We start from the raw sequence: 24199 nt of genomic DNA on the forward strand, positions 1-24199 counted from the left end.
TGTGCCTTAATTTTTAAAATTTTGGCATTCACAGGCAGGAATTTCTTATGCTGTTCCTTAACAACTTCATTTAAAATCACTTCTAGTGCATGATATCAGCCACACTTTGGCCCACTAAATGCTTTCCTGCTACTTGAACATTCAAATAATTTGTCTCTCTGCAGTCGCCATTGCCTGACGTTGCTCTCATCAATCCCGTATCGCAGACCTGCAGCACAATTAGAACTTTGTTCCGCCAAAGAAATAACACCCCTCTTGAATTTGATACTATAATGAAAGCACTTCATTATGGTTCACTAACACCAACAAGCACTTCACAAAATTTCACGAAGCAATAGGTGCCACTACGTGAAATCTTAATGAGCCCCAGCGTATCAACTCATGCAACAATCCTAAAGCCTTGTGCATTGTTGGTATTTTTGTGTAAAGAAATTTATTTTTGTTGCTACAAGTATTTGAAAGGCTGCTAAACTCGAAGATCAACAATACAAAATTTTTAGTTACTTCGTTGGATATTGTATGAAAATGCAGTGGTCGAAACTCGGCGCGGAGAAAAAAGCTCGTCTTCTACTTTTTTACTGACGCAGAGGTTATGGTGCCAGTATTTATCTTTGTGCCTGAAAAGCAGGTCTGTGTAGTGCTACATATAATCGACAGCAGAAGATAGTTGCGGCGGTACCTACCAACATTTTTTAGAACTTCAGTTTGCTTTGCACTCGATTCTAAGCCACAGGTGGTTTTTTTGGATTACAAAAACCAGAAAAAAGGTGCAGCTTACATTCGAGTAAATACGGTACTACAAGGGTAATCCTAAAAGTAAGGTCTCCTAATTTTTATAAGTACAAAGACCTGTTTATTTCTACACTTTTTTACATCAGTTTACAGCTTGAACATTTAACTATTTTTTGACATAATCACCATTTCTGTCGATTCACTTTTGTAGACGCTGTGGCAGTTTTTGCATGCCCATGTCATACCAGGTCGCCGCCATGCTGTTCAGAAAGTTATGAACCTCTTCTTTCACCTTGTCGTCGGAGCTGAATCGCTGAGACCACAATTAATGCTGACAGGTACTGTGAGACTCTGAAAAAACTCAAAGTGGCAATTCAGAACCGGAGAAGAGGAATGTTGAGCAAGGGCGCGTACACATTTTCCATGACAACGCTCGCCCACACATCGCTCAGCAAACCGTTGCTCTCCTGAAACAGTTTCAGTGGAACAACCACCCACTTTATAGTCCTAACTCGGCGCCCTGTTCCCTAGGTTAAAAGAACATTTGGCCGAAAAGCGATTCAGTTCTGATGATAAGGTGAAAGAAGAGGTTCATAACTTTCTGAACAGCATGGCGGCGAGCTGGTATGACATACAAAAACTGCCACAGCATCTACAAAAATGCATCGACAGAAATGGTGATTATGTCAAAAAATAGCTAAATGTTCAAGCTGTAAACTGATGTAAGCCATTGTAGAAATAAACAAGTCTATGTAATTATAAAAAACTAGGAGACCTTACATTTGGGATTACTCTCGTACAGCAGAGTCTGAGCCCCTGGGAAGGGGATGTCTAAAATAACATAAAACATTCAACTACAAACAACTCAAAAAATTAAAACTTTGTTAAGTGACCTTAATCCAACTTTTCATAGGTGAATAAGTATTTCATACATATGGTACTGTTAAAATGCATATGGAGATAAAAAGTAAAGGTATACAAACAAACAAACAAATTTAACTCTTTCCCTAGAGGATTACTTCTGAAAAACATAAAAACTATTTTACACACACACACACACACACACACACGCTTACCTGCCACATACTTGTTCCGCTTCGTAAGTTTCACCTTCCCTGCTGGCCAGCATTGGTGGTAAGACATAAGCCAAAAGGTCAGCATTCACATTTCCATGATAACCACCAACAATAAGCAATGTATTTCCATTCCTAACATCTGCTGCATGAGCAAAAACACCTTGTTGCTTAGGATAACGGTAGTCTTGGGCTGAAAATAAAGGATAAGGTATCAATTCATTATCATCTCAACTAACAAATGAATTCTTGAAGAACATTGATAAATAACAGAAAGGAATAAAATACTTCACAGAACTAATATACAATGTGGACTTATTGATTTTGCTCAGTGTAGCATTTTCCATTCCAATGACAGATAAAGTTTTGTCTAGACCTGTTTTAAGCTTGATCATTATTTACTGAGTACACCTCATCTGGTCCTTTCATTTGTTTGCTTACAATTACATTTAGCTCATTTTCACAATTCTCAATATGTCAACAATATCAAATGGCATCTCAAAACTGTTACTTTTAGTTTACACACAGATTCAGCACAGTAATTTTTTATGTGGTAGGGAATTCTTCAGCATTATAGAGCATGCCATATCAGAAAGTGTCTCCATGCAGAGAGAGACAGTAATGGGAAAGCAAAGAAGGGATAAGGTTTGCTTACACATAGCGACTCAGTGAAGGCAAGCATCTTCTATGTTGTCAAGCTTTATAGAATGTTGGTGCATATAGCAATGAATAAAGCTGCATTATCATTGAAGTAATACCACATCACAGTCTGGAAGAGAGCAATTATCACAATCCAGCACTATTCGCGGCAACATGTCTGAAGGCAGACTAAACATCACTGGCTGCTGTAATTAATAGCATGGAGAATGCACAGAATGGTTCAAAATAGGCTACTTTCCAATATGACACACACAGTAACATCATGGTATCACTTCTTTATTAGGTTTTGTTAATGAGTACTAAATATAAACTGATATGGCCTTGAATTAAAATCATGTAGTCATTTCACTAAAAAAGTTCAACAAATTATGGAAACCTGAAAGCAGATAATCATAATCTTTCCAAGAGAGCTGAATTTTACCATTATGAAATGTTATTAGGTACTAAAAAGTAAGATATTTGAAATGTAGTTCTCAGGCAACAGTATCAGTAATTGTTATTGCAAAGTGTAATAAATATAATGAATGGCTAATATTGTACTATGAATAATTTCTCGAAGTGACAACAGTAGCACCTCACTCTCGGCTAATGTTATCTCATATGAAAGTATGCAAATGTTTTCAAAGTGTTTGATCATATAACTGATGTGGAACATGAGTATCAGTCCAGTATTCGCCTTATCGGATGGGGGGAAACCACCTAAAACTCACATCCGGGCTGACTGGCATGACAGTCCTCCTCATTAATCTGCCAGCTGGACTTAATTTGGAAATTTCCTTTTCATACTATTAATACTGTTTATACTACACAAATCCTGGAAGTGGCTTGTTAATGCATGTGGCTATCCAGGTGCAGCTCTCACTCTCTGTAATAAGTATGATAGCAACTCATTCACTCAATCTTTATGTATGTGGGTCCCATCAAGAAGGAGAACCATAAGGGATGTGGATCAAGTTGAGGTATACATTATCAAAAGACATTTAAAGAAACTTGATTTGGGCACTGTACTAACAATGGCTTGATACTGTTTGTACTTATGCCAGCTAAATTTAACCACGTAAATTAGAATGAAAGTTGTTACTCTGAAAAAATTGCTGCCTCCACAGTTATATTCCATACCTACTGTTTTGTAGCTTAATAGTTACTAAATTACAGAATGTAATTAGCTACATCTGTAAATACAGAAGTCTATTTACAAAGCATAACATCTTGTCGTGCAGCTTTACAATGAGCACTTTAACTAGACATATAGCTAACAGAAATTTTTGGTCGCTGAAACTAGATAATAAAATAATTTGTAAGTGTGTCTAATATGTTTACTTCATAAAGTTGGAATGATAACCGAAGAGTGCACTGAACAAGAATTATCCAAATAAATTATACATTCTCAGAGACCTTCGAGTTATACTTTTTAGAAAAGTACCACAGAATGGTCAATGCAATCAAGTAATAACTCTGTATTGATAGGTTGATACATCAACAAAGTTTAAATTTTGGATGAGACCACACGAGAAAAAACAAGCATCTGTATCTACAGCAGTCATTAGCAGAAAGGTTCTTTCAAATTTCTTTGCCCTCTCTGTACAAAATACCTTCAGAATGTTTTAAACTTGATGAAACAACAGTATTGGAGAAATGATTTTGTGGCTCTCTGGTTTTATGTTCAGTTCTTTTATCTTGGCAGTTCGCGCACGCCCACCCAGATGCGGGAGATTGCTGCATTGTCAGTTGCACGCGCCAAGAGAAGCAGCGCCATAGTATAGTTCACAAACTTACGTTTAGGGGGGAGCGCACAGTTTATGAAGTAAAGCCACCACGGCCGCATTAACCCTTTCGCTGCCACAGAGATGTACTCCCCGCATTCTGCGCTGTGCGCGATTTTGTCATCACTGCACTGCTCGCCTGTGCAGACACATGGTGTTTCGACTGCTTTGACACACTTTATCATTCGATTTCACAAAAAGTATTTGGCCCAATAATTTGATTTTTACACATCTTCTTGACTGATACCTTCCCCCCATAAATGACTTAATTTTGTTTCGATGTTCAACGCAGTTATTGTGCAGCATTAGATGTAGTAAACAATTGCATGAAATTTTGAAGAGTTTGCAGAGGTAAAAGTCCATAGCGTATACTTTCCGTATATTTTAGTTGCCACTAGAAATTTCAAAAAATTACATTCAAACGAATAAAATTCATGAAGTAAGACACTTCGATATTGTTTTTAAATAAAGAAAATATCAAGCACTGAACAAGGTTTGAACTCAGCCAAACACTTTGGCCATTACGCTAACGCAGCTCGTCATTCAATAGACCTTCCAAAGGACTTTAAAATAGCACACAAAATACCGACAAACACTGTTGGTATGACTATGAATTACTCACATTTCATCGAAGTACAATAGGAAAGAAACAATTATCGCTGTTCTTTATTGCGAAAAAGCGGTTAGTGAGAATGATACAAACATGATCCTTGATATCGCCTGAATTAGGAGGCTTATTGCTTATTTGGTTTAATTAATTAACAGAATATGAAGCAATTGGTATAAAGAATGCTTTTTCCAAATTTTCTATAAAAGAGAGTCTGCTATCAAGACATTGCTTTTGTTCAATTACTTTATTTATGACTGAACGTTTCTAAAACTGAAGACACTTGTTCGTGCTCTGCACTGCAGTCGAGCTCTGGCAACGTCGTTCTCTGTTCATTGGATGACTGTGTTTTGTGACCTCAGATGCACAGAACGAACCTAAACTCGGCCGCTGTCATAAATGACGCGCACTTTAGTGCATGATCTGCTATTGCCAATGTATCCGTTGTTCCCAGATGACAATTCATCTTATGTTCCTCAAGTCAGATGTTAATGCTTCTTTATCTTCCACAGTTTAAGCACCAAATATATATCAGCATTACTCTATGATCTGTGGCAGAGGTCTGAGGACAACACGAATCGACCTTTGCATGGGTATATACGAACAGCTCGGCTTGCTAAGTTAGTTTAAGTTTGTACTACTAAATGAGTCTTTATAGCTTTTGATGATGTCCACAGCACTGGAAAATGAAATGTTAGACAGAGCCTTGGACCACAGTCTAATGCCCATAAAACAAAAATCAGCAATGATTCAAAAACAGAAAATATCTGTTCTCCCTTATTTCCTAGGCAGCAACCATTTTTGATCGCACACTCTAGCACCACTGATTATGGAAAACAGTATATAAAAATTTAATTTGATAGGTAATTTTTAACACTATATAATTCCTTTTCCATTAGACAACTGAGTTTCTTTGGAACTTTAGTGTCATCATGCAGGCTTTTTTTGCAGACTTCTTAGTAGCCTGATACCTGAGTACAGAGGTTCTTTTGCAAGGATTGTCAGTTGGTGGGATATGCTTCATATCTCTTTCTTCCTCCAAGTGTTGTGGATAATTTTAAACCACTATCAAGCACCTTGTATGATGTATATTATTGTTTTACATATGTACAATGATGTAAAGTTAAGTTGCCTAGATTTTTGAAGCAGTTTCTGCTTTTTTGTTTGTACCACCCAGTAATTGTATGTATTACACCAATTTGCACCATGGGCCCCAAGAAATCAAAAATCTTTATTGCAGTATCCAGTCATTCCAGCCAGGTATACATTTCACTATAAGATTGCTGAATTGACAGACTAAAGTCCAAGAGCAGTAGAGAGCCATACTAAGACTCTACTTACTCCAGCATACTTCAAATAATCATTGAGAAAGTGCGAGAAAGTGGTCATGTGACTCCTCCTGTATCTGCCTGCCGAGAGACTCTTCTGAAGCTTGCTTTTAGCTTTGCTACAGGGCATATGGCTTTCTGGCATCTGCTGCTGTCTCCTCTCTTGTGAGTTGACTTTATGCTCTCTGTCGCTACCTCAGTCTCCTTCCAAAGTCTGCAGTCACCCTGAAATATACTGTTCTCTTTATCATCTTTTGGACTTCTGGCCACCCATCCAGTCATTTATGTGACTGGCATATGGCACATTCCTCCTAGAGGATCCTTTGTAACTCATATTTGCAATAATAATCAGATATTTTCATGGATTTTATAAATTTCATTTGCTGACAATGCATCCCTTCCATGCCCCACACATCCGACTCGAACTGACCCATAAATCTTACAATAATGCCACTTTTTAAGTGCACACATTATTTCCTGACAGTCTGAGTTTCCCCACACTGTAGGTACAGTTCAAAGAATCTATAGTATTCTTTGTGCAGAAGCTGTTGGTCTGCCCATTTTGATAGCTACTTCATTACGAATATTATAGAGCTCAGTCTCTTACAGGCAGAATTAATATGCTGTTTTTATTTTTGCTCATTATCCACAGTAATACCTGAAAATCTAGTGGGTCCCACATCTTTCATCTTTGCACTATCCAGTGTTAAATCCATGTATAGAGACTTCAATTTATTTCTGAACACTTTATAAATGGTCTTCTCCAGGTTTATAACCAATTAATTTTTGCTGAGCCACTGAGCAGTGATATTTGCAGAAAATATGCTTTCCTCTCAAGCCGTTCCACATTTTGGTCACTGTTCAGCATCATATGCAACACTATTTTTTTACCCCCTCTCAACACCTGCATCATTTCTAGACATTAAACGGCAATAGCCTATTACCAAACATTACAGCACTCCATACTTGATGATTTGGATACTATTGATGCATAATATTTCCTGTTGCATAGGTATTATTGTATCTGCTCTCCTGCTTGCCCTCGAATGCCATAGTTTTCCAGTTTTTGTGTTAATATTTGATGGAAGATGGTATAAAATACTTTGGAGAGGTACAGAAAAATTGCAGATACAACTTTTTCCATCTTGTAAATATGTAATATATTCTGTTAGACTGAGAACTGCTGATTCTAAAAGTTTAGCCTTTCTAAAAATGTGTTGTGATGGTACAATAATGTTCTTTTGTCCAGATAAACAATTAATCTACTATGCATAAGCATTTCTAGGATGTTTGAGAAACCTGGTATCAGTGAAACTGGTATGTAATGGTTGGAGTCATCTTTATCCTCTTTCTTGTACGTAGGCACAACCCTGCCTATCTTCATTTTTTTTCTGGAAAAAGTCTATTTGTGAAAAGCTGACTGCTGTGTCCAGTAACGGTGTGATTATTTCTTTACTTCCTAGCTGTACTATGTGGTTCGATATTTCATCACCGTCATCTGATTTCATGGCCTTTAGTTTCTGTATAGTTTTTAATTGTTCATCTTTTGTGATCGGTTTCAAGAACATTGTGCCGTATGATTTTTTTTATATTTTAGTACTGTTCTTTTTTGGAGTGTTACTTTCCAGTTTCAAGTTCTCTACTACTCTCATGTTCCCTATTTTACTAACACCTGCAACGACTGTGTTATTATTTTCATTGGCCTGATTTTTGTTCATCCATCTTTCTCCTTTCTTTCAGCATTCAGTTCTGAGGAAATAAACATGCAATAGCTATGGTTTAAATACAGATCTATTATGCAGAACACACTGATCAAAATGCCCTAAGAATTACACTAAATGGTGGAGAAGTCCCACTGTGATTCCTTAACAATAACAGGAAGACACAAAAGATAATTGATGTACGTTTCACAGTAATTAAAAGACAATGGAAGATAGTAGGTGGGTTCATATTCCATCCTGGCTGCTCAAATTTAAATTTTCCCTGGATTCGCTAAATTATATGAAGTAATCAACAGACTTGTTCCATCAACACCACCAAGCAACCAAAGTTCTGTACACATGATTCCGCTTTTAAAAAATTTCCATTTCATCCATTGAAAGATGTACTTAGTCATGGAGATCAGTTCCCAAGAAAGTTCTGAAGCATATTTTGTGCTTGAATAAACAAATTGTGACTGTAACTAACTCCCACTGAAAGATGTACTTAGTCATGGAGATCACTAGTTCGCTACACAGGAAAGTTCTGACACACATTTTGTGCCCGAAAAAACAAATTTTGACTGTAATTAACTCTGCCATAATTTGCAGTGATTCACAACATCCCAAAGGCATTACAACTGATGCAATTTTTCTTCATACCTGGGGCTTTTCTTACAAAGCTCTGCATTTTCTTCTTTTGAGTGTAAATTAATCAACAAACATAAATAGAGTTAGATACAGTTCGGCAAAGTTTGAATGGACACTTTTTGTTTGCAATAAATGACTTATAAGAGGAAATTCCCAGGCTTTGGTCAACTTTTTGAAACCTCCCATACAGTGGTGTAGGTCAGAGTCCTGAGAATCACATCCTACAGCTGTTCACCATGGTGGGCCCTAAATTGTGACTAATCGACAAAAAAGAATTTCAATATTTCGTATGATGCACTAGAGCCTTGAAAATAGCCCTGATTCCTAAATAGCGCTATAGCCTCACAGTTAAATATTTACCCGTGATACAAAGAACATTGTGGGTTTGAGTCCTGCTGGGTCCTCTATATACTTTTTTTTATCATAATGACTGTGATAATTATTTTTATTTGATTAATTAAATATTATCACATCGTAATCCACAATCCAATACAAATTCAAAAGTAGGGTCATTGGTGAAGTACAACACTTAGCACTAAAAGCAAGTATATTATGAACATTGATGTGAAATAGAAGGGAACATTAAATGTTCCAGAACAGACAAATACAAGCACTGACTATTCCAGAACATATAAATATTTCAAACATAAGAAACGCAGAGAAAATTCCAGATATGATAATTATTTAACAGCATATATTTACTGCTTGTTGGGTTTTGAACTGGTGACTCTCAGTATGACAGCCAGTGACACTTAATAATTACACAAAGCTGTATGCAATATAGCTCACAACATTGCTCCCTCTAGTGGAAAAATAGTGAGTCATTGTTTCAGAAGTTCTCATTAAAGTCAATTACAGCACCCAAAAACTAGATCTCATCAATAGTCCTCTGAACGGCAATGCTGGCTGGCAGATCCTCATTTTCTGATTGAGTTGTCACATCATCTTCATTACGAATAGCATCGAAGGTAGCTCCTGTTGTCAAAGCTTCACTGTTGCTGTCAAAGCTTCACTGTTGTTGAATGAGTCTTAATTGTCCATGAACAAGCACCCCCATCAATGAGCTGTGGCTCAGGACTGTAGCAGGGCTTTGTACACAGAACATGGTCGATGTTTTTGAACTTGGTCAAAATCCTTAAATTTGTATGTGTTGTCTAACAAGCAATGAATGACTTAAGTAACTTTTTCTATAGTCCCATTTTCCCCACAAGCTTAAAAATTCGTACTAAGTCTTCTGCAATAGACCTCAAAAGCCAATGCATGCCTTTATAGTGCTCTCAGTCATTCTACTGGGCATCCAGTGTCCGTATATGAGCCAGTTGTGTTGTGCCTACTTTCCTGGTGATGAAGTGTTTCACATAGTGACCCTGAATATCGTCCAGCTGAAATGGAAACAGTGAATCCATTGTCATTTCACCCTCACAATCCTGAAGCAGAAAGAACAGTGTGAAGCCTGTAGTATCTTTGCTGTGTTAAATCTGAATGTCACATCAGGGAAACAATCCTAATCTCACCATTTGACATCAATGTACATCAAGAGCATATCTGCCAATGTCTTACTGAAGCTTTCTGTTAGACCATACTTCAGTGTGGCAGGCACTTGTCATCCTGTGGGTGATGTCACAATATAAAATTGTGCTGACGAAAGTTTTTCCACAATCAGAGATCATCTCTGAGAGTTCTTCTTCCTTCAAGATGACATCATCTACAAGGAAGCTTGACATTTCCAGAGTACTGGAAGTAAATACAGCTTTGGTGACAGCATAGCAGGTGAGATACTAAGTGCACACTATTATGATCAATTTCTGTTTGTCAACTATGGGAACATCCACAACTGATAAACTGCAATTCACTGGTATGGCACTGCAGCATGGGGAAATAGTATCAGATGTCCCACAGACAACTGCAACATGTGCTTCCATCATTGGCAGACATTGCAGGGGTCACTTACAGCATAATGGATCCATAGAGACTTGGCCAATGATACCTCCATCTGCTTCTGTCTAGAGTCTTCCCAAACCCAAGGTGAGCAGATGTTGGAGCATTGTAGGTAGCTGGCCAAAGATGATTAGCAACTATTTCCACTCCATCAGATCATAGTTTCTTTCACACAATGTTCTATCTATTAATTAGAAAGCTCTTTAGATCAGTTTCTCCTTCACAGCTTACAAGGTTTCAACAATGTTGGATCTCCCCACCATTCAGCAGCATTTAATGCAGCAATGACAGATTTTATCCACGTCACTGTTCCCCCAAAAGATTCCTTGAAGTGCAGCCAGCACCTTTGCACTTCCATCTGTTTTTGTATACAAATGTGACATCTTACTCAGAAAGCCTCAGTGTCCATCCTGACAGTTGACATGATGGATCCTTCAGGCAACTAAGCCAATGTAGAGAAAAAGGTGGTCCTGCAGAGTGGTAAATGGTTTGCCAAATAAATATGTACAGAACTTACTGATGGACCAAACAATTGCAAGGCACCCTTTTTCAGTTGTGGAATACCTCATCTCGGACTTGGATGCGAGCTTTGAAAGCATAAGCTATTACCTTTCAGCTCCTTCCTGACTCTGTACTAGAACTGGACCTATTCCATAACTGATAATGTCAATATTACATTCTGTCTCAGCATGCTGATCATACAATACTAGAATTGGAGATGATGTTAGTGTCTCTGTAAAGACAAAGAAAGATCTTTCTTGTACCTCGTTCCAGAAATATTTGGCATCTCCCTGCAATTCACTGGTATGGCACTGCAGCATGGGGAAATAGTATCAGATGTCCCACAGACAACTGCAACATGTGCTTCCATCATTGGCAGACATTGCAGGGGTCACTTACAGCATAATGGATCCATGGATAACCAGTAGTACGAGCACAGTTGGAGAAAACTTGGCACATCTTGAATGTTCCGAGGAGTTGGGAAATTTATGACTACCCTTATTTTTTCTCGACTGAGGTGGTCTCCATTTCCATTAACTACATGCCCCAAGATTTTTATTTCTTGGGTGACAAAGACGCATTGTCTATTTAAGATGTCGAAGCTGACTGACCATCTTATATCTGAAGGTGGCTGGGATGTTACATAGTATAAATGGCGTAACTTTGTACTCATAAAGGCTGTCAAGGGTGATGATGGCAATCTTCTCCTGGTCAGTCTCATCAACTTCGATTCACCAGTACCTCATACAAGTCCACAGTTGAGAAATACTTTGCTCCTTTCACGCAGTTTAGGGTGTCATTCCTTTCAAGCAGTTTAGGGTGTCATCAATGTACAGCATTTATGTGATTTTGTGATTTTGTTCAGTCACTGGTAGTTGACAACAAAAAATGACGAGTGTCATCCTCCTCCTTCACAATGCCCACAGGAGAGGACCAAGGACTCGCCGAAGATTCAACCACTCCATCTTGCCATATCTTATCCTTCCTGCCAAATTATGCGTCATTCAGCCAGTGACACCCTATACGAGTGCTGACTAATTGGTGCATGATCCCCAATGTTGATACAGTGTTTTACTATGGACCATTTGGTCTGTATTTTCTTCACTCTGAATTTGAAAGCATCCAAGAATTGATACAGAACATCTAACATTTGACAACACTGTTCCTTGGTGTGGCCAGATCCTATTGGCAGGTCAATAGTAGCTTCATTCACTGTATTGTCTATAGTGGTAGTGGAGCACAATTCTTCATCCATGGGTGGTTGGTTGATTTGGGGGACGTTATCAAAGAACAAGGTCATTGGCCCTATCGGATTAGGGAAGGATGCAGAAGGAAGTCAGCCATGCCCTTTCAAAGGAACCATCCCGGTATTTACCTGAAGCAAGTTAGGGAAATCACGGAAAATCTAAATCAGGATGTCCCAACGTGGTTTGAACTGTCGTCCTCCTGAATGCAAGTCCAATGTGCTAACCATTGTGTCACCTCTTTTGGTTTTCATCAATGGTACTGAGCTGCCCATCTTGGACTAGTTCCACTGTTCCAACGCACTTACCCTTAGTGATGAGTTGTGGCTGAAATTTAATGATCCAAAGTTCCACTTAGCCATCCGTAATGCTTGCAATTGTTGCTGATATGTACATTTATTTTGTGAGTCTGAGTAGCTTTTCGGAGGTGACAACAGCTTCATAGTTTAACTGGGCGCCCAGACTGATGACTGGAACTTATCTTGTTAATGATAGTGGGATGACAACATCTTCAACAGCAAACAACTGTCCAAAGCAATATTCATTGTGTGTGCTTGTTGGAGTAGCTTTGTCAAACTCGAGCTCTGATCTTCCACAGTATATGACAATGACTACATTCTGCTAAAATGACACATTCAAAGGACTGTGTTCAGTCACTGACAGCGTTAATAATTACTATTGCAATTCACGTTCTAGTCGGAATGTCCCATTTGTGACCTTCAGCGCACAATCTCTTTTGTATCACGGAACACTGTCCTATTGAACTGGTGATGATAAGCATTTGACATTACAGAAAAAGAATCCCCTGAGTTGACTAGTAGCTGGACAGGTCGGCCATCGATGATGACATTGATGAGATCCCGATCACTGAACGGGCTTTGTGCACCATTCTGAAAATTCCAATATATATCGTACGTGAAATGTTATCTGTGTTCTTCAATGGTCACATGTTTCTCTATCACATTCGCATGTCCATTTCTAATGTTCCTCTTTAAGATCTACTTTCTACCCTGACTGGGAAACCTCATTAAATGTGAGGCTATTTTCTAGGACTGGTTTAGCTGTAACTTTCTACAATCAAGTATAAATCTGAAAGCAAGGTTATCAATGAATTCCAATGCTTAGCATTGAAAACACATTTAGTATAAACACCAACATACAGACTGAAGAGAACTGAGCTCTTGGATGAAATGTACTGCTGTTAACATAAATGTTGCATATTCCAAAATATACAAACATTTCAAACATAAGAAATTTCTAGAAACTTCCAGGACTGATAATTACTAAGGTACTGTCAGTTGTCTGAACCAGTGACCCATAGCCCACAAGCCAGTGACTCTAACCTCTATGCCTAAATGTATGGATTACAGCTTGAGACAATATAATTTTCTCAATTTCCTCAGCTATATTAATTTGCTGCTACTTATCTTTTATTGGTAACTCAGTATTTATTTGAAAATATGTGTATTTTCAAAGAAAGTTGTTATCTACATTTGTAAATACAGAGTCCTTCTTATAATACATCATCACTACTTGTCATGGAGCTTTACAATGACCACAGCTACCTGCCAATGCAATTTAAAATGTGAACATATGAAAAGTACTGATCACTTCTGAGCACTACAGTGGTGGTGAATTTGAGAAGGCAGTCTTGTTAGCCAAATATGTTAGTGTGACTCTTCAGAGCAAAACAAATCAGAATAATTATTTTAATTTTGAATTCATTGACTATACAACTTTTCTAAAATGTGCGCTGTTTGCAAAGAACAGTGAATTGTGGTTTATTTGTCTCATAACATACATGATCTAAATCATTTGATTCAGGTACAGGAGACACACCAAATTGTGGTAAAATTTCACCATGAACAAAGAACAGATGATGTTAACAAGAAGCATCATAATAATAATGCAATTTTGTTATATATACATACAATAAAATTTAACACTTAATTACCCCTTGCTCAAATTATCATTTCATCCTGTATGAATTCTCCTACTGAATAGTAGCATTGCTCTCACAGAATCTGCTGTAGCCTCGTTTTTAAAATTTCTGGCTTCCTATTAAATATGTTTTTGCTCATTAACTACTTGTTATATATTGTCATCTCCATATACCGTGGAGTCTGTGCATGTAATTTCAACTGGTGTGTGGCTAGCATAAAATTATTTTCATTTCTTATGTTATACGTATGGTTAAAACAATTCTCCTTGAATAATTTTTGTCTGCTGTCTAGGAACATTATAATTTCATAAATGTAGATGGAGGGAACAGTCAGTATTTGTAGTTTCCGAAATTATGAGCAAAAAGACTGTTTACTGTGAGTACACAAGTATTAGACACTCTTCTTTTGCAGTTTCAGTATTCGAGATTCACTATTTGAACTTCCCCAGAAAATTATCGCATACCTAATGACAAATTCAAAATAACTGTGATAAGTAATTTTTCATGTACTCAAATCAGTGGAATTTGCTAGTACTTGCATTGCTTTTGTGAGATCACAGAAGATACCTGCAACGTTACTCCTCTGATCCAATGATTGTCTATCTTTTCAATAAGTTATTCACTGCATCTAAAGTGTTTTATCCTAGTTGAAATCCAAATTGGTTACTTATAATAATATTACTTTTTACAATAAAGTTTTTGATCTGATTTCCAGTTACTTTCTCTAATACTTTTGACAGGACAGGAAGAATAGAAATAGACTGATAATTTCCCTTGTCTTCCCTCGACCCTTTCTTGAACAAAGGCCTTTGGCATACTTCAAAACATTGGGAAAGCACCCTTGTTGAAAAGACTCATTGAATATTTTAATTGGGGGGGGGGGGGGGGAGGGGGAGGGTGCAGTTGTGCCACACACTGTTTTAATCACTTTAGTGGGTATCCCACCCTGTCCAGCAGAGTTGTTGTATTTTGTGGATAATATAATATTTTCCACTGATATTTGATATTTGAGCCGGCTTTACAATAAAGCTATCACTACTTTAATCTTAGATATTTCATTACTACTAACTCTAACAAAACTCAAATGTTCAAATGTGTGTGAATTCCTAAGGGACAAAACTGCTGAGGTCACCAGTCCCTAAACTTACATACTACGTAATCTAACTTATGCTAAGAACAACACACACATCCATGCCCGAGGGAAGACTCAAATCTCCGGCGGGAAGGGCCATGGAATCCGTGACATGATGCCTCAAATCATGCAGCTAACTCTAACACCTAACACTGATTTGACAACAGACCACAATTCTTTTGCCTTACTTTTATGTTGCACAATGAACTTCTTGTTTGCCAATTGTTTGGCTGCCTTCACCACTCTTTTTAAATAAAGCTTTATAATGACGAACATACTCAGTGAAATGCCTGTTTTTCTTGTATTTCAGTGCCACTAGAAACTACTATGACATTTAGGTGCCTCAACTCGATACAACAGCTTTCAAATATACACTCTTCATTCAAATGATTAAAATCATTTCTTTTTTGGTATTTTATATCATAATGAGCAAGTATGCAAGAGCCTCTGTGTGATTTCACTCATCTACAAAAGCTGTTGGCTAATTTGAAATTTTCTCATGTGGCTATTGCTAGAGTAACATTTATCTACTTAGAATCTGTACAATGTCACAATTGCCAATGATACTGTAAGGTTCCAGGAAAAGTCCTACAATTTGTGATATGTTTGTTTAATAAGCATTAGACTATTACAGAAAAGTGCTCCAATGGAAGATATTGCACAGAATTGGTTATACATAATGTGGAATCCTACTAAGAGCAATAGCTAACTGCTGCTTATGAAAATATGGAAAGTCATCTTTATGGGAAGTATAGGAATGTACTGTTACAAACTACAGAATGATTACATAACACAATAGAATCATAGAAACTAAGGCATATAATAAAGTGAATGTGGAGATATTATTAATTGTGCATCATGTATGAATAAAACAGGATAGGACAAATGATATTCATACTATACCCTCTCCTCCACGGACTGGAAGAACCAACTCATGGAGAGTAACTACAGATGTAAAAGTAAACTTGAATTCTGAAGTAAATATTATGAAATCATACAAAATTTAGTGGTAAATAAGCAAACGAATTAGGTTAGTACATTAAGTCAATAATTTTGTATACCTTTGTCACTCACGCCTAAAATATCATGGCTAACCCAAGTATGACAGCCCAGATGGTATAAGTACATGTGACTGTCATAGCAAATTTCCTCTTTGTTATGGCGATGAGAATATCCTCCAAACACAACCAGATAATTTCCTGAAACAAAATTAGTAATAAAGTAAGTAAATGGAAATAGAAGAGAGAAAAGGGGAAAAAAGAACAGAATGAAAGGATGTATACAATGTTTACAATCAAGAACGAGGTATCCCACAACAAACTGACTTCAGGGGCAGGTGGAGGAACAATAGTGGGGCCATCAGCACACTTATCTGAGCATGAACCTAGGACAGGGTAAACTGTCAATGGGAGAAATGGAAGAAGAGATGCTGGGCATGTACAACAAAATAGAATGGTAGATCAGAAAGGGGAGTGGGGGGAGAAAAGTGCCACGGTGGTCCCTAAGAGGTCAGTTCGTAAGTACACTTGACGATAGCAATGTGACTGCCTGCCAAAAAATTGTGCATGTTGGAGGCATCCAGCCTTTCACCAATCAACTATTTTTAGGAAATATACTGGGAGAAGCTGAAGAATCACAAAATTCATTAACTCACTAAGACCTTAACAGACATTTATCACCAAATACAACTTCAGGATTTCTCACAATGTTCTTCATAATGAACTGTTGTTCTCTCTCTCTCTCTCTCTCTCTCTCTCTACCTCTACCTCTACCTCTTAAATTTCTCAGACAAAAAGCTAAAGCATATTATGATTATGCATAAACAAAGATGATGTAACCTACCAAACGAAAGTGCTGACATGTTAGTAGACACACAAACAAACACAAACATACACACAAAATTCAAGCTTTCGCAACCCACGGTTGCTTCACAGGAAGGAGGGAAGGAGAGAGAAAGATGAAAGGGTGTGGGTTTTAAGGGAGAGGGTAAGGAGTCATTCCAATCCTTGGAGCGGAAAGACTTACCTTAGGGGGAGAAAAGGACAGGTATACACTCGCATGCACACACACGAACGCGCGCGCACGCACGCACACACACACACACACACACACACACACACACACACACACACACACACACACAGACATATAGTCTTTACATATGCCCGCCAGCATCCGCACATGTGCGGACGGACACGTGTGCGTGTGTGCACGTGTGCATACCCGTCCTCCCCCCCCCCCCCAGTCCAGGGAGTGCCGCTCCCGGGCGGAGAGACTTATCTTGGGGGGGGAGGGGGGACAGGTATGCGCTCGCACACGCACGCATGTCCATCCGCGAGTATACAGACGCGGGCGAACATGTGTGGGGGCGGGGAGTTTGGGCAGAGATGTAGGTCGGGGCAGGGGTGCGGGGGCGGAGGTGTAGTTGGGTGGTGGGTGAGGTGTGGGCGGCGGCAATCTGGCATTCAGCAATGTCTTTGCCTCTGTGCTTCTGCCTTGATTGGCATCTCTGCCCAAACTCTTTGCCTTTACATGTGTCTGCTTGTGTCTGTGTAGGTGCGGATGGATGTGTTTGTGTGTGCGCGAGTGTATGCCTGTCCCTTTTTCCCCTTAGGGTGGGTCTTTCCGCTCCCGGGATTGGAGCAGCTCCTTGCCCTCTCCCTTGGGGCCCGCATCCTTTCATCTTTCCCTCTCCTTCCCTCTTTCCTGGTGGGGCGGCTGTGGGTTGCGGGGGCTTGAATTTTGTGTGTGTGTTTGTGTTTGTTGGTGTCTCTATCAACATGCCAACACTTTCGTTTGGTAAGTTGCATCATCATCATTGTTCTTATATATGTAAATAAACACAGATGCTGTAACTTACCAAACGGGGGCGTTGGTGTGTTGATAGAGGCAAAAAACACACAAACCCACACACAAATTTCGGGCTTTCGCAGCCCACGGTTGCTTCATCGGGCGGGGAGGGGAGGGGATGATGTGGGTTTTGGGGGGAGGGGAGGGGAGTCGTTCCGGTCCCGGGAGCGGGGGGACTTGCCTAGGGGGGGGACGAGTATCCACACGCGCTCACGCGCACACGTGTCCGTCCGCATGTGTGCAGACATATCTAAAGACCATATGTCTGCCTGTGTCTGTGTATGTGCGGATGGACGTGTGTGTGTGTGTGTGTGTGTGTGTGTGTGTGTGTGTGTCTACCTGTCCTTTTTTCCCCCTAAGGTAAGTCTTTCCGCTCCCGGGATTGGAATGACTCCTTACCGTCTCCCTTAAAAACCCACATCCTTTCGTCTTTCCCTCTCCTTCCCTCTTTCCTGATGAAACAACCGTGGGTTGCAAAAGCTTGAATTTTGTGTGTATGTTTGTGTTTGTTTGTGTGTCTATCGACATGCCAGTGCTTTCGTTTGGTAAGTTACATCATCTTTGTTTTTAGATATATTTTTCCCACGTGGAATGTTTCCCTCTAATATATATATATATATTTTTCCCACGTGGAATGTTTCCCTCAAATATATATATATTTTTCCCACGTGGAATGTTTCCTTCTATTATATTCAATCATATATATACACACACACCAAAAAACAAACATGATGTGACTTACCAAATGAAAGTGCTGGCAGGTCGACAGACACACAAACGAACACAAACATACACACAAAATTCAAGCTTTCGCAACGAACTGTTGCCTCATCAGGAAAGAGGGAAGGAGAGGGAAAGACGAAAGGATGTGGGTTTTAAGGGAGAGGGTAAGGAGTCACTCCAGTCCCGGGAGCGGAAAGACTTACCTTAGGGGGAAAAAAGGACGGGTATACACTCGCACACACACACATATCCATCCACACATATACAGACACAAGCAGATATATATATATATAGTCTCTATATATATATATATATAATAGAGGGAAACATTCCACGTGGGAAAAATGTATCTAAAAACAAAGGTGATGTGACTTAGCAAAAGAAAGCGCTGGCAGATCGATAGACACACAAACAAACACAAACATACACACAAAATTCTAGCTTTCGCAACCAACGGCTGCTTCGTCAGGAAAGGGGGAAGGAGAGGGAAAGACGAACGGATGTGGGTTTTAAGGGAGAGGGTAAGGAGTCATCCCAATCCCGGGAGCGGAAAGACTTACCTTAGGGGGAAAAAAAGGACGGGTATACACTCGCGCACACACACACACATATCCATCCACGCATATACAGACACAAGCAGACATATTCAACTCTTTGCCTTTGAATATTTTTACTTGTGTCTGTGTGTGTGTGTGTGTGTGTGTGTGTGTGTGTGTGTGTGTGTGTGTGTGTGTGTGTGTGTGTGCACGCGCGTGTGCGTATACCTGTCCCTTTTTCCCCCTAAGGTAAGTCTTTCCACTCCCGGGATTGGAATGCCTCCTTACCCTCTTCCTTAAAACTCACATCCTTTCGTCTTTCCCTCTCCGTCCCTCTTTCCTGACGAAGCAACCGTGGGTTCCGAAAGCTTGAAATCTGTGTGTGTGTTTGTGTGTTTTTCCTCTTTATCAACGTAACAATGCTTTCATTTGCTAAGTTACAGAATCTTTGTCTTTAGATATATTTTTCCCACGTGGAATGTTTCCCTCTGTTATATATATACAGGGTGTTACAAAAAGGTACGGCCAAACTTTCAGGAAACATTCCTCACACACAAAGAAAGAAAATATGTTATATGGACATGTGTCCGGAAATGCTTACTTTCCATGTTAGAGCTCATTTTATTACATCTCTTCAAATCACACTATTCATGGAATGGAAACACACAGCAACAGAACGTACCAGCGTGACTTCAAACACTTTGTTACAGGAAATGTTCAAAATGTCCTCCGTTAGTGAGGATACATGCATCCACCCTCCGTCGCATGGAATCCCTGATGCGCTGATGCAGCCCTGGAGAATGCCGTATTGTATCACAGACGTCCACAATACGAGCACGAAGAGTCTCTATATTTAGTACTGGGGTTGCGTAGACAAGAGCTTTCAAATGCCCCCATAAATGAAAGTCAAGAGGGTTGAGGTCAGGAGAGCGTGGAGGCCATGGAATTGGTCCGCCTCTACCAATCCATCGGTCACCGTATCTGTTGTTGAGAAGCGTACGAACACTTCGACTGAAATGTGCAGGAGCTCCATCGTGCATGAAGCGCATGTTGTGTCGTACTTGTAAAGGCACATGTTCTAGCAGCACAGGTAGAGTATGCCGTATGAAATCATGGCGGTGAATCGAGAAAGTACAGTACATACTGACAAAACTAAAATGAGCTCTAACATGGAAATTAAGTGTTTCCGGACACATGTCCACATAATATCTTTTCTTTATTTGTGTGTGAGGAATGTTTCCTGAAATTTTGGCCGTACCTTTTTGTAACACCTTGTATATATAACATTCTGAGAAAAGTCAACTTCTTAATTCCTGCCAGTGAAGTTATATATTGTAAATGTGAGAAAATTGAACACGGAGAACACACTACGGAACATACACAGAAATCTACTCAATCTACTGACTGCTATAACAAAATGACATGTAACTTGAAAACACACTGAAAGTCACTGTGATACTGGCTGTACCCTAAGATAGTTCCCAGAAAAACATTTAAAAACCTGCATACATGTAAATCATATGTTCACAAGAGACCCAGCAAGATTTTAGTGGATATGACTCAATTGAAAATTTGCATTCCAGTCCGAGCTGCCAGAGATGGCGGTCATGTGTGCACGCTTTTTGCTGTGGCTGTCGGCAACTCAACCTGTCATCTTTATATTGAATAGCAATCTAACCTTTTCCTTAAGTTTGAAGAACATGTTAGACATGAATAAGATGCCACACACTCATGATATGATCTTTAATGTACGTGTTAACAAAGAGATCCATAAAACTAATGATAAAATTAAACTACCGTATTTACTCGAATCTAAGCCGCACTCGAATCTAAGCCGCACCTGAAAAATGAGACTCAAAATAAAGGGAAAAAAATTTCCCGAATCTAAGCCGCACCTGAAATTTGAGACTCGAAATTTAAGGGGAGAGAAAAGTTTCAGGCCACACCTCCAAATCGAAACAAAGTTGGTCCATTGTAATATGAGACACAATTTAGGTCGAATGAATGACGATACAGCTACAGTAGTTTGGTTCGAGTCATAAGCTTAGCAGAAATTAGAGTCATCTTAGATTTAAAAATCTAGTCAATTGCCATGCTTCATTTCTGACTGTATCACTATTAGGCATAAGAATAATACGAATATAAACATGACATGATACGTATATTCTTCCGCGTTTGCTGTTGTCTCACTCTAATTTCGTAGTTTCTTAGGCAGACAGGATTTAAATGAGATAGCAGCAAACACGAAAGAATACATGGCAAAATGTTTATATTCGTATTATTCTTATGGTGAAGAGAATACTGCACGTGATTCACATTTCATCAGGTTCTTATTGGCAACTATCTCTTTTCACAGGTAGGAAAAAATTCAGAACGTAGAGTTGGCCATACTGACAAACATCCCAAACAGTCTCACCAGTCGGATTTTCATAGTACATTGAAATTCTGCTACATTCGAAGATGAACAATACGAAATTTGTATTTACTTCGTTGGATAATCTATGAAAATGCGATGGTCGAAACTCGGGACGGAGAAAAAAAGCTTTTCTTCCACCTTTTTTTTTTAAATTTATTTACTGACGCAGAGGTTTTGGCACCAGTATTTATCTTTGTGCCTAGAAAGCATGCCTGTGTAGCACTACATATATTTGACGGCAGAAGTTACTTGTGGCGGCACCCACCAACATTTTTCAGAACTTCCGCTTGCTTTGCACTCGATTGTAAGCCGCAGGCGGTTTTTTGGATTACAAAAACCGGAAAAAAAGTGCGGCTTAGATTTGAGTAAATATGGTACTATATTCCATTTACACAAAATAAAATGTAATAGATATTAATCTGATAGAGAAAAATTTGCACATTGAGTACAGTGAGCATCTAAACCACCATGGGAAAAATATTTGTGTTAGCAAATAAACAAAATTAAAATTATAAATCAAATGCACAAAGACCATAGTCTTGTTTTAAATGACAGTTTTACTGTGAATGCTTACTTTTTTTATACATAGAGAAAACAACATTATATGGAAGGAGGGGTAGAAACTGTGTTAAGAGTTAACTGTAGCTGATTAATACAGTCAGATAATTGTGTAGCTCTAGATCAAGTATCTTTCTGTACAATAATAATAATACTCTCCTTCTTGATATGAATGTATAACCTCTTAGAGGTAAAACCAATTATCTACAGTACTGACTTGAATGAATTAACTGCAGTGTTTTATGTGCAATGAACACTGTATGAAAGACTCTGAAGAAAACTTCTGTGTTCCTTTTGGATACTTGCTAGTTACCAGCTCCTACTAAACAAGTATTTCACATGGTGGGGCCTCAACCTACAGGGTGATCTGTTTCATTTGTCAGAAAAGTAAAACACTACTGCTTGTTAATGGTACAAACATGTGTAGGAGAGTCTGGAGCTTGTGTCTGAAGTTTGTGTAGCAGGACATCAGCACTCAACAAATTCGCCACTGCAAATGCAGCACATATCATACCTTGCGGCCATGTTGCACCATGTGGCACACAGCATTTTTGGAGTGATTTGCTGAAGGTCATTTACAATATGATACAATACAAAGGCATATTAAAAATTTGTTCCATGCTGATATCTCCCAACCATAGACTCACTACTTAATTTAAGTAATACTCCATAAATACCTAGAATTTAGGTATGCAAACACGCAAACACACACACATTCTGATGAATGCGAGTGAGTGCTTCAAACAATGGGAAATCCAGAATGAAGTCACAACAATAGTGTAAGGATAGAAAGCTACTCACTACATATCTACTTCAACATTGTTGATGTATGACAAATGAAAGTAAGTAGTTTGGTTCTAATCCAAAGATGAGTGCTATAAGTCTGCACTTGTATTATCAATCAGTAACTCTATGCAAGTTTCCAGCTGTGTCACATTCAATCAGTTATAAAATATCTCTCAGAAATTTACAATTTATTGGGTCTCTTACCACAATGAGTATTTTTTTTCAGAAGTTGGCCATTCACATTAAATATGGAAGATATTTAAAATAACCTATCACATAATTTATGAACAAAGAGTTGTTGCTCATATTAATAAACATTTATCAAGGAAAAAGTCTGTTACTGTTCAGACAAACGATTTAGGCATTACTTGTGTCCGAGAGAAGCAGTGTCTAAAAAGTTTAGCAGAGGTGGTGGTGGGGAGGTTGTAGACAGGTATCTTTGGAGATCAAGGCAAGTGAGGCTTTAGAAGTAAAGAATATGCGTTGGAGGAAGAGTTTCCATACTATTCAGGGAATCTGATGTTGGGTGGGAGGTGGTTCCAAATGGTGCAGATTGTAAAGTAGCTATTGAAGTTACTGGTGATGTGCTCAATGGGTGGTTAGTCGATATGCCCACATAAAAGACTGTTGATTAGTAGCAACTGAATTGGTACACTAAGTGCCACTATTGGGACAGAATGTAAGTACTGATATCTGGTTTCATGACCAAGTCACAGATTTCTGTCTATATATCCACTCACAGGGATGTATTTGTGGGTGAAAACATAATTCATTATCTGTACAAAGAATGAAATGATACGTTTGGAGTTGGCAGGAAATTGAGACGTACAGTGGTGACGAGTGTGCGTTTTGGGCGCTCAGCAGTGAAGCTATTGTGCACTCACTAAAACATTTTTAGGCAAAGGGGGATGACATATTTTAAATTCAGAAATTCATGTCATAAAATCTTTGAAAACTGTTCATTTCTCCTTCTCTTAAAATAATTATGTTCATCTGCATTGCATTATAACTTCTTAGTCTTCAAACCAAAGCATTTCTCACATACCCATAAATTTTTGTAGG

At 38.8% G+C, this 24199-nt stretch overlaps 1 protein-coding gene across 1 annotated transcript in view; it reads right to left on the bottom strand.

Annotated features, from left to right (window-relative positions):
* The window catches only part of LOC126088413 (multiple epidermal growth factor-like domains protein 8), a 333556-nt gene that overhangs the window by 224295 nt on the left and 85062 nt on the right, over positions 1–24199 (bottom strand). The window contains exons 8-9 of the mRNA XM_049906553.1: positions 16330–16467; positions 1809–1998 (exon numbers count right to left, since the gene is read on the bottom strand). Coding sequence (XP_049762510.1) covers positions 1809–1998; positions 16330–16467 — 328 coding nt within the window. The remainder of the gene's footprint in view (positions 1–1808; positions 1999–16329; positions 16468–24199) is intronic.

This window comes from Schistocerca cancellata, chromosome 6, assembly GCF_023864275.1.
Source record: "Schistocerca cancellata isolate TAMUIC-IGC-003103 chromosome 6, iqSchCanc2.1, whole genome shotgun sequence".
Classification (NCBI taxonomy): domain Eukaryota; kingdom Metazoa; phylum Arthropoda; class Insecta; order Orthoptera; family Acrididae; genus Schistocerca; species Schistocerca cancellata.